The sequence below is a fragment of the Micromys minutus genome (genome assembly GCF_963924665.1).
Source record: "Micromys minutus genome assembly, chromosome: X".
Lineage (NCBI taxonomy): Eukaryota > Metazoa > Chordata > Mammalia > Rodentia > Muridae > Micromys > Micromys minutus.
Genome location: NC_137970.1, coordinates 13,778,373 through 13,793,852, shown reverse-complemented (window position 1 = coordinate 13,793,852; position 15,480 = coordinate 13,778,373). Strand labels below are relative to the sequence as shown.

At 40.4% G+C, this 15,480-nt stretch overlaps 1 protein-coding gene across 2 annotated transcripts in view; it reads left to right on the top strand.

Moving 5' to 3' along the window:
• Window positions 1–15,480, top strand: part of XK (X-linked Kx blood group antigen, Kell and VPS13A binding protein) — a 39,774-nt gene that overhangs the window by 803 nt on the left and 23,491 nt on the right. The window contains exons 1-2 of one of the 2 annotated variants that reach the window (XM_080910004.1): window positions 181–1,054; window positions 8,282–8,544. In XM_080910004.1, coding sequence (XP_080766130.1) covers window positions 810–1,054; window positions 8,282–8,544 — 508 coding nt within the window. In that variant the 5' untranslated portion in view covers window positions 181–809. Of the gene's footprint in view, window positions 1–180; window positions 1,055–8,281; window positions 8,545–15,480 lie in introns of those variants that run through there. The other variant, XM_080910005.1, reaches the window with a different exon arrangement.

Below are 15,480 nucleotides of genomic sequence, written 5' to 3'. Positions count from 1 at the left end.
TTCCTGATTAGGCTCTGGTCTTTGACCTGTTTTGAGTCAGTCACAGTGATACAGCAATATATCCTATATGCAGTTTTATCTGGTAGAGAAAACTTTGGCTCCCACAACCCCTCTGATGCTCCTTCCCAGTCTGTACTAGAAAGACAAAGAAGGCGTTCAAGAGTTTCAGAGAAAAGTGAACCATAGTTCCCAGTATGTGGAGAGCATGACAATACATTTGCTCCTTGAAAAGCATCTCAGTGGCTCTGAACTTTTTATCAGGCTTTTCTTCCGCCCAGAAAACAGACAGAGGATACAGAGCTCACACTCCCTCACCCCCAATTCTACTGTCTACTGCTTGCTGTGTATTGAACTGACTGCCATAGGGCTCCCAACTCGGCCCAGAACACGCGGACTCTAGGACCCAGAGGCTGAAGGCGGGCCCGCTCGACTTCCTAGGGGACTTTGCCCCAGCGGGGCGGGGGGAGGGGGGACGCCCGAGCCTTCAGAAGCTGCGGGTTCGGGGCCTGCCCGGAACAGTCCCGGGAGAGACGCCCGAGAGCCGTGTGGGGCGCCCAGGCGGCTGCGCACGGCGCGCGTGGGCGTGTCCGAGCGGGGCCACGCTTGCCCGCCCCACCCCACCCCCCAGTGTTTCAGTTGCCCCCGGGCCGGGCTACAGCGCGCGCCGGGGCCCGCGTGCCCTCAGCGGGCTGTGCTGCGCGAGGGCCGATCGGGGCTGGGCATGCTGGTAGCAGCTCGGGCAACCGCCACTGCCGCCACCACCCGTCGCCGCCACCACCACCCGCGGTGCGAGTCCCCGAGGCGCGGAGATGAAATTCCCGGCCTCGGTGTTAGCGTCCCTGTTCCTGTTCGTGGCCGAGACGACGGCGGCGCTCTACCTAAGCAGCACCTACCGCTCGGGAGGGGACCGTATGTGGCAGGCGCTGACGCTGTTCTTCTCGCTGATGCCCTGCGCCCTGGTGCAGTTCACGCTCCTCTTTGTCCACCGCGACCTCAGCCGCGATCGCCCACTGGCGCTGCTTATGCACCTGCTCCAGCTCGGGCCCCTGTACAGGTGCGTTCCTAACCCACAGGCGACCGTTAGGCCCCAGGGCCCCGGGTGTCCCCACCTCTACTGTCTCAGCTGGATGAGGGGCCCTTGTTTGAAAGAGACTGACAAGGGGCTCGAACCAGGGCTTCACTCGCCCTGCCTTGCCAAGCCTTGCCATTCCAATCTTGGAAATGAAACTGGATCCTAGTGTGTCGCTGAAACTGAGATGCCCCTGCTTTCGGGAGTCCTCATACACAATTACCACTGTTTACTTTAGTTTGGCCTCTCTCTCTCTCTTTTTTTTTTTCGTTCTCCTTAAAATATGTGTCTTTCCTTGTGGTCAAGTGGACTCCCGTAAGATTGGCTTGTGTGGCCCTGGTACAAGCGTTTGGAAGTTACTAAGTGCAGTTCAAGTCAGAGCCCTTGGGAGTTATTTAATTTAGTTTATCAAGCATGTGTACCAGGCACTATTCTAAGTGCTTTGTGAAAATGTACTTAATTCGTCTACTGAAGTCTAGCAGTCCATGAACTTCACTTTTCTCTTGGTGTGATGAAAGTTGTCTAGAGATGTCTTCTGATTGTGCACAATTTTAAACATAGTCATGAAAGCTGGTACCCAGGGTGCCTTGAAGACAGGAACATGCTTTGTGTTTAAGAAAAACTATTAATGCCATTTCTGGAAAAAATGTATTTTTGTTGTTATTGCTATTTGTGGTGCTGTGGACAGCATGTAGGTCCTGGTACCCTGGGAATTAATCTTCATAAACACGAACAGACAACCTTAATCTCAGATCATGAAGGGAATGGAAATGTATTGTTTTCATATCCTTTACCTTACCATAGGAAAAGCAGAAGTAAAAGTTCATGTTCAGGTTTAAAAAACCACTCACAATATTAAAACTTTGCATGCCATTTTAAACACAACCTTTCTAACTTAACTGTATTGACTTACAGTTCAACAGTTGTGGCAAACTTGGTAAACAGGTTTCCCATTCTTGAAGAGCCAGGGAATTCTAGAAAGGACAAGAAACATGCTGACATGTAGTGAGAAGAAACTGCTTCGAAGCCCCAACAGTCATGGGGAATGAGGAAAAAAAAAGGGGGGGGGGGCTGAGGGCTACTTACGAAGCCTTATAATTAATTAGCTGGTAGAGAACCCTTGTCCTTAACTGAGCTGAATGGTTCTGCTCAGTAAGTGAGGTTTGACAAGGCACTTGTCATTAATGTCACCTGTGGGCATATTTGGGTGGGGTGACTTGGGGAACTGAGAATTCTCAAAAGTTGCTTGTGGTTTGCTTCATAGCTACATGCCTTAGCCAACTGACACCTTTCCATGAAGTGGATGCATTCGTTTGTATGTTTATTATTTGGGTGCTGGAGGTTGGGTCTAAAGCAGTGTTCCACCATTGGCTACAAGGCTCCCTCAGTTCCTGTCCACATTTTATGCACCGGGCAAATGAGGATCTGGAACCTGTTCCCAGGGCTTGCTTTCTTTCAAAATGCAATTAGGTTCATGATGTTCTCTGTGTGCCATAAAAGAAAGTGGGGTGTGCAGTAGTACATTTTATCAGCAGTTCCATCTTTAAAGTTTTAAATGCTCCATCATTTGTGGGCAACATTAAACAACCAAAATAACCAGGTAAGTAAGACTCCTCTCTCTTCCCTGTCATTTAAAAGTGTCTCTTAAGGCTCAGAGTCACTCAAGAGAAAGTGAATAGAATATTACACATATTAAAAAATGGCACAGCAACTCCAAACTAGAGTGCAAGGAAACGTACTCAGATGTTAAGGACAGTATTACCCAGTGGCACACTGGGAGTGTAGCTTTTTCTCTTAAACATAAACCTATACAGTTTTATCCTTTATTATAAACTCTTTTGTATCCTTCAGTTATCACAGGAGGTTTTGAAATTTTTTTTTAAATTTATGTCAAGAAAGTACTGGACCCATGGTCTTTGAACTTAACACACATAAAATGTAATTCCAAAACTCTTAGCTTTCAAATGAAAGTGAAAAGAATTTGTTTTTTTTTTTTTTAATTGGACTTTAAAAGAACCCTGGTGGAATTTCTTCCTTCTGACTGGTTCTAATTTGAACTCTTAAATCATCAGCTTTTCAGAAAGATCAAATTATCCCCCAAACAAGAGACTCACAATGCTTCTCACTTTTATTCCTTAGCAATGGTTTTTAGTTATAGTTTGAGGTTGTTTCGGGGGGTGGGGCAGTTCACTTCTATTCAAATTAGCCAAACTATCACTTTCAGGTAGATGCAGTTTTTGAGTTCATACGAGATATGATGACCCAGTTAAAGTGATATGCAACAGTTTATTGCATATAATGCTTGCCTAAACAAGCTTGAAGCCCTGTGTCAGATCCCCAGTATTGGAAAATGGATACCTTTCAGCAATGATTGTGAGCCAAAACTGTTAACTCACTTCTGTGCCTTCTTTCTTTCAGGGAGGCATGAGTAGAACCCCTTATTACATTTATTTACTATAATTTTAGTCTTATGTCTAAAAGTATAGCTATAGTTTCTTTAGTTCTTTCTACATAGGCCTGGGGTTAAATATGAAATTTGCAGTGTCTTGAATTATCTTTGTTTCTAATTTGAAGGAACGAACTTACTGTAAATTACACAGATATTCTGGAAAAACTAAAGAGAAATTATTTTTTTAACCTCGTTTCCTATTATTGTTCCAGTTATGTTAACTTTTCATAAATTGAGAGAAATAAATATCAATGAATGATAACTTCAAGAAATCCCCTTATTTTTATTACTAGCACAATCCAGCAAACAAAATGAGAGGTTAAAAAAACTAGGTATATAAAATGTAGGTTAAAACAGTCTAAAATTGTTAGAGAATATTGCAAAGTAGTGCACAGTAGTCTTTCTCTATAGGGCACTTTAAAATAATTTAAAATAATAATAGCCCACATTTGTAAGGCAATGTACACACATTATTTAACTCCATCTAGAGTAGAGCCCTGTGAGCTAACTGGCTTGATCTTATTTCTATAATCCAGGAGATTAAGCAAGTGACTTGTCAAAGGTTTCCCAATATTTTCTATTTAACCAGCATAGTTATCTAGTACAGCTTCTCAGAGCATGTGCCTTACATGAACATAAGGTGGCTGATTGGAAATCATAGTATTTCTTTGAAAAAAGAATTTTCTTTTTTAAAAAATTTATTTATTTATTTTACTTTATACACATTGGTATGTTTTTGCCTTCATGTATGTATCTTGGAGTTACAGACAGCTGTGAGCTGCCATGTGCGTGCTGGGAATTGAACTAGGGTCCTCTGAAAGATCAGTCAGTACTCCTAACTGCTGAGCCATCTCTCCAGCCCCTGGAAAAGGTATTTTCATTAGGGCCCTTGGTATCTGAAATCATTTGTGCTGTCATCAATATGTCTGGTTTCAGCTATGGAACAAACTGCTGTTATGGTTGATAATTGAGTTATAGTATTCTTGAGGATGGAACCAAGTGAAAAACCAGTTGAGTTAAATTACTAATTCTCTTCAGCAGGGATCATCATGGGGTCTATGTTCCACTGGGTAAATCATACCACCATTTGTTTCTATAAATAAAGCTTGATTGGAACATAACTATAGTCATTCCTTCATTGACTATTCCTTTTAGAAATGCAGAGGCAGAGTTGATCAGAGGCCTGTAGAACCTAAAATACTTGTATATACATTACACAGAAACTTCCTGAGCCATGGAGTACTTAATACTGAAGAAGTACCATTACTAATTTTTATGAAAGATGATGGTTCTCCACCACTGAGCTCCACATGTAGCTCTTACCTTGTGTGATTTTAGTCAAGTAGTTCATGCATAGACTCAACAGTGAAAATAAACAAAATTTGAATAATTGAATAAGTCTTGGCAGAATGTCTAGAGATCCATAGTAGTTTGTTTCTTAATTGTCTTAAGTACTAGTAGGAAAAGGCCTTGGAATGGTTGACAAATTTATGATATGAAGTAGGAAGCTATATTAAGACATTCCAGGTGTGGTGGCACACACCTTTAATCTTGGAGCTTAGAAGACAGAGCCAGGTAGATCTCAGTGACTTTAAAGATAGTGTGGTCTACATAGTGAGGTCTAGGCCAGCCAGGGGCTACACAGAGAGATCCTGTGTGAAAGGGGAAAAAAGAGCCACTCAAGTATCACTTAAGAAAAGCAGTGGATTGTGAGAAGCTCCACCTTCAGGGCTACCTGTGCCATTAGTTTTGTTTTGTTTTGGTTTGTTTCCTAGAAACGGTTTTCATTTGGATGGTTGATCTCTGAAGTTTCAGATAAGCTCTGTTTTACGTAGTCCTCCCAAGCATCAATAGAATCACATCATCCTGCAAACTCTTATTTCCTCCATTTATCAGCTTTTAGTGTGCTCTACCTTTTTGGTTGTTTATTTTGGTCCTTAAACGTTTTAAAAAGGTTGACTTTATACCACAAGTAAAGAATAATTGTTAAAATAACAGAACCTGAAAATATTTCCACAGTGAAGAAAATAAAACCTTTCATTTGCCTAAAGAGAATAATTCTTAATGATTTTGTTGTATATACTTGCATATATATATATATATATATATATATAGTTATGATCGTAAACTATCAGGGAAAATGAGCTTGGATTTCAACGGTTTGCTAATGCCCAAATATAGTCATCCCCATCAAGTCTAACTAAGAGACTAGTTGTTTAATAACTTGGATATACAACTGTCATTTCATTTAACAGTTGGCATTTTGCATCAGTATAATTCCATTCTGTCATTCTACTGTTGTATATGTGTATGTATGCATGTATGTAGAGTTTTTATACATTTATATGTATAAAGTTTTCTCCTATAATTTGCTTTTCTTATCAAATATCATAAACTACTTTATAAAGTATAATAATTGTTTATTTATTTTTATTTTAAGTAGTTAAATGTATTGGGTATTAAGCCTAGACCCTAACACATGCAAAGCAGACTGTTATTAAGCCCAGTATTTTAATTTAATTTTTAAAATTTTGATTGACTGATTGATTGTGTGTTTCTGTGCATGTACGCATACATGTCTTGGTGTTTGTGTGGAGGTCAGAGGACAAGTTGGGAGAGTCAGTCCTCTGTTTTCACCATGTGAGAGAGACCTAGGTGTTAAACTCAAGTGTTCAGGCTTGGCAGCAAGCAGCACCTTTACCCACCAGGCCATTGCACCATCCCCAAAGCCTTGTGCTTTTCTAAGCGATCAGTTTGATAACTCCATAGTATTTAAGTGAGTGGATATGATATGTTTAAATGCCCTTTCATTTTGAGGACCTCTAAAATAATCCCATTATTTTGCTATTACAAATGATGCTGGTTTAATTCTTTTGGTAAGATTTCTTTATGAGCTGGCATATCAGAAACTATCATGTGAACCAAAAGTACAGCATAAATAATGTTTTGTTACTTATTATACTTATTCTGTGCCCCCATTACCCCATCAAGATAGTGAATCCCTCTGAATGAATGTAGTTGGAGTCTTCAAGATCTCTTAGTAAAGTACATTTGCTACTATCACCTCTTTGAGAATAAATACTATGACCATTTTATTCTTTCTTCTATACTTTGATTCTTTCAGTGGTCCAACAGTATTGAGGGGTGTTCAGTAGTCAGCTAAAGGGTTACATTTTGGAGGAGATGGGCTTGAATTCATGAACTAAACTTAAATATTATCATTTTCTTTTGAACAGAGTAGACTACTATGCTACCATGTCTTGATGTAATACATTAAAACATATTTTATTGCATATTTGTTACAAAGGAGTAGACAGATTTCTCTCACACACAAACCACACCCCCCAAAAACAAACGAACAAAGGCATATATTATGAATTCTGTCCACTTTGTGCTCACCAGAAAGGTTCTTATATTTCCTGTTGTGCATCAAAGGCTGTATTATTTCAAATTACAAATATACCGAGTTTGTCATAGACTCCTCCAGGTGATATTATAAACTTAACAACATTCAATAAACCTGATGAAGCCATAAAATTGAACCGCATTGTACGATTGTTATGGAAGTGTCTGTTTCAGGGCATAAAAGTCTGCCAGTGTTAAAACCCAAGGCTGTGATCATTTTTCTTGCACTTAGGGAAAATGTTTTCCCCAGCACTTCATTTTATAACTTTTCAAACACACAGAAGAAAATCTTTCTGATTTACACACCCAAGGACCCACAAACTAATTTCTACAACTGTCATTTTGTTTCTTGTGTCTTTCCATCTTTCCATGCAACAGCTCAACCTCTGTCTTCCTCTTTCCCATTTATCTCTCTGTATGTATGTATGTATGTATGTATGTATGTATGTATGTACGTATGTATGTATGTATGAATTTGTGTCTGCTTCAAGTAAATCATAGGCATCAGTACTTTCTCTTTCTGTCAGTATCTATCTAAAGAAGAAAATGTTGGTCACTAATGAAGGATCTGTCCTAGAACCGGTTTGGGATTCCTTAAATAAGGTATTTGCCAAACCCTGGGCAAGTTGGCATTTAGCTGTGGCCCACATGGGCTTATTAGAGCCAAGAAATAGGTAATAAGTTGTGGTCTTCCAGCGAAATTCTAAATGACAAGCAATTCTGTGCTGTACACTTATCCAACTTTATTTATCTTCATATTCCCCACTTCAGCCTCCGGCCCAGCTTACTATGTAGCCCACGCTGGCCTTGAACTCTTGACTCTAGAGAGTGCTGAGCCTGCACACACACACACACACACACATACACACACACACACACATTAAACTAGGGTGGTTTATGGCATTGGTTTTATGTGGAACTGTGGAACGTTTACACACAACGGCATTACACCCTGCTAGTCCTCTTTCACAGCAGGATGACAAGGTATTTTCTCTATTTTCTGATTGAGGGGGAAAGTTCAGGTAAGTGCTTTACCTACAGTTGCACAGTTAGTGTTTCAGGAAGAAAACCAAGCCATTTGGAGGGCCTCCAGAGTGTGGAGAACTCCCATTCTCAATATTTCTTAGCTTTAATAGCTTTCAGTGTCACGTTTGCTTGATTCTCAAGTCTTACTGGTTGACTGGAGGGCGTGCAGAAAACCAACGCCCTAGAACTGATTCCGAGAGTGAATGAGTTGGAGAGATTTATAATAGCCAGGCATGGGTTTGGGGATTAGGCTAGGTAAAAGCAGGATGACTGGGAGAAAGGACAGCATTCTGACAGTCATTATTGTCTCTGACTCACTGATTTGTTTCTAGGTGTTGTGAAGTCTTTTGCATCTACTGTCAGTCCAATCAGAATGAAGAACCTTATGTGAGCATCACTAAGAAACGACAGATGCCAAAAAATGGCCTTTCAGAAGAGGTCGAGAAAGAGGTCGGCCAGGCAGAAGGCAAGCTCTTTACCCACCGTTCTGCATTCAGTAGGGCATCAGTGATACAGGCTTTCCTAGGTTCTGCTCCACAACTGACCCTACAACTGTATATAACTGTCTTGGAACAGCACATCACTACTGGAAGAGGTACGTATACATGCTTTTGTTGTTGTTGTTGTTGTTTAAAAAAAATCTGCTTACATTTAGGGTTCAAACTGAGAAGCAAAACAAGTTTTATTCAGGTAAAATCAGTTAATATGTTCATTTGTTCTGCGTCTATACTCCATTTGCTAACCTAAAATCCCAGTGAGTTAAAATAGTAACACTTTTTGGGGGGTGAGAGTAGTTTTAAAGTCTGTATTTTGGCCAGAGCTCAAAAGGAGAAGTTCACTTCCTCTAGTGTGGACCAGCTGAGGGGCGTACAAATGTGTGGGAGCTTTACATCATTGAAGACTGACTTACTGACCTGATTTTGGACTCTCACTTCTTTTCCATGTGAAAAGAGTTTAGACTTCCTTATTGCATAGCACTGCTTCCAAGTTGGAAACTGTCATCTTTTGCTTGACTAGGAATCATGGGAGCCAGCTACATGATAATTGAAAAGTCATTTTCTTTTCCTTCCTTCCTTCCTTCCTTCCTTCCTTCCTTCCTTCCTTCTTTAAATTCAGTCTAATTCATAGAAAAACTCAGTAGTTTTAATATATTTATAGTCTTGTGCTGTGATAACCATTACCTATCATATTAGATTCTGAAATCTAGAAAAAATCATATCAAGAAGAAACTATGCACACATAGATCTTGTTAAGATGAGGCTATAACCAGGTGGGCTTGGTGGCCTGCCTGTAATTCTAGTTGTGGGAGGCTAAGGCAGACTTTCCAGAACAAGGTGGCTGGTAAAAATATCTATATTGGTTAGCTCTGGCTCAGATTGAGGAATCTCATCTCAGTAAATACGATAGAAGAGTGATCAAGGGTGTGTCTATATATCAACTTCAGGCCTTTATTTGTGTGTCCACAAATGAGCATGTGCAAACATGCCCTCAAATACGTGAAAATGAGAAAGGATATAAAGGATATATCCAGTAAGGTGAGATATTTCCTAATATGGGCATTTCTGCACTGAACCTCAGAGTTCAGTGGCTATCAGTGACATCATAATGTATGTTGTAACAATGTCCTCTCAAGGATAAATGCATGCGTGGGTAAGAAGGCTGGTTATTTGGAGAGACTCAGGCCAGCAGAAAGGTGCAGCTGAGCTAGAACCATCACGAACAGGCACCATGGCTGGGAAAAGACGAAGACAGAACATGTCCCGGTCAAGGAGAGCAGAGCTTCAGTTTCCCGTTAGCCGTGTAGACCGCTTACTACGAGAGGGGAACTATTCTAGGCGCCTGAGCTTGTCTGCACCTGTATTCCTCGCGGGTGTACTCGAGTACCTGACGTCCAACATCCTTGAACTAGCTGGCGAGGAGGCTCACACCAGCGGAAGGAAGCGCATAGCCCCAGAGCATGTGTGTCGCGTGGTACAGAACAACGACCAACTCTACCAACTCTTCAGGGACGGCACCGCATCCGTGCTCGAGTCATCAGAGCCTGATGAGGACTGATGATGCCTGGGTCTCAAGAGTCTGGAGGCCCACCACACCTTCAGCCTCGACTAGCCCCAGTGTGCAACTAGCTGGGAAAGCTAGTCAAGCATGCTATTAAAGCATTTAAACTGAAGCTAGTGGTCCTGACTCCTTTTGTTTGTTCGTGTTAAGCTAAAGGTGGCCGTGAACCACCCAGGAGGGTGACGGTGGGGTTCGAAGCTGTGGTTAATATGGGAAACTTGATTTTTAGGGGAAATGTCTAATGGGCGCCATGTGGGCAGTGATCTCGGTGGGAGGGATAGTGAGGTGTAAGCACTGTCGACCCTGGTGGGGTGGGAAGATTTGGCTGAAGTAGAGGGCAGAGAAGCTGTGCTGATAGTCTGTGAGCCCACAAGGCCTTGGGAGGCCAGGAATTTGGCTTCAGCCTCCCAGGCTCATTGGATTCCCAGTGGATGCTGCTAACTGGAGAAGGGTAGATGGAGACATGGATTGTGGTAGGAAAGTCATCCTTGGAGATTAGGTCTCAGGTTAGAAGATGATGGCAGTGGGGTGGGGACACCATGAGTGGCACAATGTTGGCCTGAGGTTCAAGGGTCAGAAGCCTTCCTGGAGCACTGAACAATGATGGTGAAACCAAAAGTAAAGGGAAAAGCTGGAAGACGCTGAGAAGAGTGACCTCATGGAAAGACCAGCAGTCTCAACTAACCTGGACCCCTGAGTTCTCTCAGACACTGAGTCACCAAGCAGGCAGCAGGCACCCGCTGGTCCGAGTCCCCTGACACATATATAGCAGAGGACTGCCTGGTCTGGCCTCAGTGAGAGAAGATGCACCTAAACCTCCAGAGACTTGGAGCCCTAGGGAGTGGGGAGGTCTCATGGGGTGGTGTTGGGGGTAGGGACAACACTTGGTGACAGAGTAGGAGGAGACAGACAGTCAAGACACCAGTGAGGAATAGTCAGAGGGCAGTCCGGGAGAGGAATAATGACTGCACTGTAAAACAGATTAAACAATAACACACAAAATAAAACATATAGGTGGTTTCCCTTTTGAATTTTTAGAATTTCTGCCTCATTCTAAAAGGATTTAAAAAATAACTAATAATGACTAAGTGCATTTCAAAGACACATGTAGTAATTTGTAGGTGTGTATGTGTTAATAAAGTACATAAAAAGTGTAATATGCATCCTTATTTAAAAATTATTGTTATAAGATACCTAACAAATTGTAAGAAGGAAGATTTAAAAGTCTTTTTTTAATTTACAGAAATAACAACTGGTAACACCGTAATTTTATTGCCTAATATTATGAGGGACAGTACCAACAGGATCCTGATAATCAAAAGTAGGGCTCCAGAAATTTCCAGTACAACCTAGAACTTGTAAATGAAAATACTACTGTCCCCAGTATTCAATATTGGTTCCTGGACCCTTGTAGATATGAAGATCTGATTCATGTTTAAGTTCATGACATAGAGTAGTATTACATTTACTTATACAGCATTTCCCTATATTTATTCTCAGTATCTCATTTGAACAGTGATTTGCTATATTGCCTAGGCTGATGTCACATTTGGGAGCTCAAGTGGTTCTCTTATGTCTGCTTCTTAAGTATCTGGAACTGCAGGCAGGTACCACTACACTCGGCTCTTCCCTGAAATGCATGCCAACTATGGGTCACTTAGAAACAACACAGTGTAAATGGAACGGAAACAGTGGTTTTTCTTGATTGTTTAGGGAAGGTTGATAAACAATTATACTTCTTCAGTACAAGCACATTTTCCTAACGTTTCAGTCTACAGTTGCTTGAATTGTAGATGGAGAACCTGCACATTAAAATCCTAACCATACTTATGTTCACATGGTTTCCTCTATTAAAATTAATGTAGATAAGGCTGAGCACCTCTTTTGCTTTGACTTTCGGTATTGATGTAGCAAAGTTGATTTCCCTAGCATTGCTTCTTACAAGTTGAAAGAACAAATGTTTTCTTTTCAAGGTTTCTTTGGAAATCTTAGACAAGTTTAACCATGAGAGATAACATGAATTTTTAATTTCATGCCTTGAAAAAGCAATATAATGTTTTTAGCACTTTGTGATAAGAGCAGATTACTACCCCCAAAACTGTCATTTTCACAGAAAGAAAATCAGTTTTAAGTTTTGTTTTGTTTTGTTTTGTTTGATAAAACAACCAAATGTGTCTTTTGACTGTCTTACTAATGAACCCAATAAAAGACAGTATTGCGATTTTGAACTCTTAGCAGCTGTGATATAAGGCCCATACAAGATTAGGCCATCACCATCTCCTCATGGAGGGAGCAAGAGGCCTGACCGCTCTCTGAGTTATAGGTAGTTCATAGGCAGTTGATGAAATATCCTCCCCCTCCCTGAGGAAATACTGGCAGTTAACTGTTGCTTGGGAAGGGGAAGTCCTCAGACATTCTTGGTTAACCTGTGGTACCACAAATAACTGTTCATTCTTTTGTGTACACACACACACACACACACACACACACACACACACAAAGAAGAGAGACAGACAGACATTAACACATGTTTGGCAAAATTTTAGTGTCTATTTGTGCTCCTGTTTAGATTTCTTTTCTATATAACATTTATGGTTTTCTAGAATGCTCCAATTTGTCATTTACCATTCTTCCATTTTCCTATTCCAGAGCAGCAAATCACTGTACTTTAGGGCAGACACATTATCTTTTCTGCCCTTAAGAAATCTTTCTAGCACTTAGGAGGCTGAATGAAGCAGGAGAATTGCCACAATTTCAAGGCCAGTCTGGAATCCAGAAGCCCAGGTCATCCTGACTTATGGTGTGAAACTGTCATAAAAATTAATAAGCCTTATTATCTTGAGGTTCCTAGTAAAATTTCATTCACATAACTTTAAAGAAGCTTCTTGTGGTTCCAGAGAAAAAGTGTGTGTGTTAAGTCTACCAATTCATTCTTACTTTATTGTATTACTTGGAAATTATCTTTGAAAAATACACTGAATATTTGATCTTTGGTTTTCTAAAAACCTCAGAAATAGTGATCAAAATAACAGACTAGAATATTTTATTATAATTCAATAGAACAATGATTCCTTTTCTTTCAACATAAATTTAGGCTTTTTATAATCGTAAATATTTGTTATGAGTAATTCTAGCTCATTTGGTCATGAATATGTATATTTTTAGGAAAACATTTCTAAGATACTTAAAACATGTTTGTATTATTACATATAACATTGACAAATTAGAAAAGATATGCTTATTTATGTTAAACTTGTATCTAGATCTATTTATTGAATATTTTTAAAATCAGAAATGTTCTCCCGTATGCCATGGAATTTTTAGTAGTTTGAAATTCAAATGTATTAACTGATCTACCAATGAATAAAAATGACAGACCACATTTTCTGCTGGCTTTCACCTAATGACTCTATTCTATGTAAACTTTGCCTACAATTAGAAAAACACCAACATCCTAAAGTCAAATGCTTACCTCTTTCTACCAGTCATAGGAAATCATTTAACAGTATTAAATGTATGGTAGTGAATGTAATCCCAGCACTTGGGAGTCGGAGGCAAGAGGATAAGGACTTTGACTATCTGTAGCTACATAGTGAGTTTGAGGCCAGTGTGAGTTATGTAAGACTGTCTCAAAAAATCTGTCCCCCACAAAACAAACAGAAGCATAAAGTTAGCAAAATCCATAAAAATAGTAAATATGAGTATCCTGTTGGCACTCTGGATTCATCTGTACAAGTCAAGAAGAAAATTCTAGGGCAGGCTTTTACTTCGAAAGTGTACTTGTCAACAATATCTGCCTTCTGTGTGATTCTGTGTGATTCTATGGTCATTTTTTCCCATGTTGCAAAGTGTTTAAAAGGCACTTTTTATAAAATGGTAAAATCATATTACCTGAATATATGCTCTTTATCTATTCATGAAGGAAATGACAAATGTATCCAGTTCAGTAGAAGAATGTTGACCGGAAATACTAAAATAAATGTATAATTAGATATAATTTGGTTTTATTATATTGTTGAAGGGAAAACTATTGAAACCTGAATATTCACCGTGCTCCCTATTTATGTGAGTGACCTGACAGCAGATAGCCCAGAATTAGTAAGCAGCAGGGCCTTCGACAATCACAGGGATGACTTGCCCCAGGATTTGGAGATGGCAGCAAATAACTGTAAGAACCACCTTTTATTTTACACGGAGGCTGTACAACCGATTGATGATGACATGTTTCAAAAAAATACTGATGCTTGGGCAGTTAGAGCTTGGTCGGGGCCATTCTAGCCCCATCCTTTGGGCCATTCTAGCCCCATCCTTTGACAAAAGCACAGCACAGCTCAGAAAATTGTTTGCTGCTGCCATCATCAGATATCACAGACTTTAAATCTATCGATGTGCTTCAGGCTTCTCTCCTAGTATGGCTGTTTTTAGCCGGCGTTGTTTGTGAGACATCTAAGTAAATGTACCCTAGGGATTATGAGCACTCTGTGTACAGTTGGGGATTAATATATAGACTGGAGAGATAAAATGGGAAGCATGGCAGATTCTTGGATACCCTGAGCCACATATCCTTGCAGCTGTGGTAAAAGATTCAGTGCAGATGGCCAATGCCTTGCTCTGAGCACGTACCCTTACACACATTACGGTGTTTTCTTTTCTTTCTTAGGGCTTTTACCTGTGCTAGAGAATGTAGCTTGGGCACTGCTGGGTGGTGTGTGGAAGATAACAGTCATTGGAGCAGTTTAAAACCACAGGAGCTGGCAGTTAATAGGCAAAGCCTCAAATTGTATCCTTCAAATGGATAACTAGGATCTAGTCTAGATGAATCTCTGTGGATCCCCAGTAGGCATGAATAGCATGCGTTATCCTATAGTGGTAACCAGCTTAATGATGCTTCTGTCGGCCTAGTGCCTTTCCCTCTTCTATCTCCCCCAACTTCATTCTTGGCATGCCTCCCAATTGAGCTTTTCTGTCTTAACCTGTGGTATTTGAAAGTAGTCATCTGAATAGAGATGATAACTTGAGTCATGGCATGTACAACTGTGGGAAAGGAAGGTAGTTTCATCTGGAAACAAATATTGCAAGATCTACGTAGTCTTTGAGGAAAATGAATGATTTAGGTTTCAGAAAGAGTGAATGAAGGTTTACACTAAGCTGGACAGGAGGAAATAAAGAATTTATGTTACTGGAGAGTTTAATAAGCATTAGCCAGGACACAGTTACAATTGTTCTTACACACGTGCATTGGGTGGACAAGTAGAGGCTGGCTAGTGTGAGGTACTTAAATTAGTTTAGAGGTGTTTGTTGGAAATCGTAATTAATAATTCCCTCCCATCATGTCATTTCTACTACATTTGTGTGAAAGAAGAATAGACTAGGATACATAGGTTTAGCTTTATAATACAATTTTTGAACTTTGGTGACTTGATAAATCCATGTGTATGGCCAGGTCATATTCTAGAGCTCTGTACTACCCATA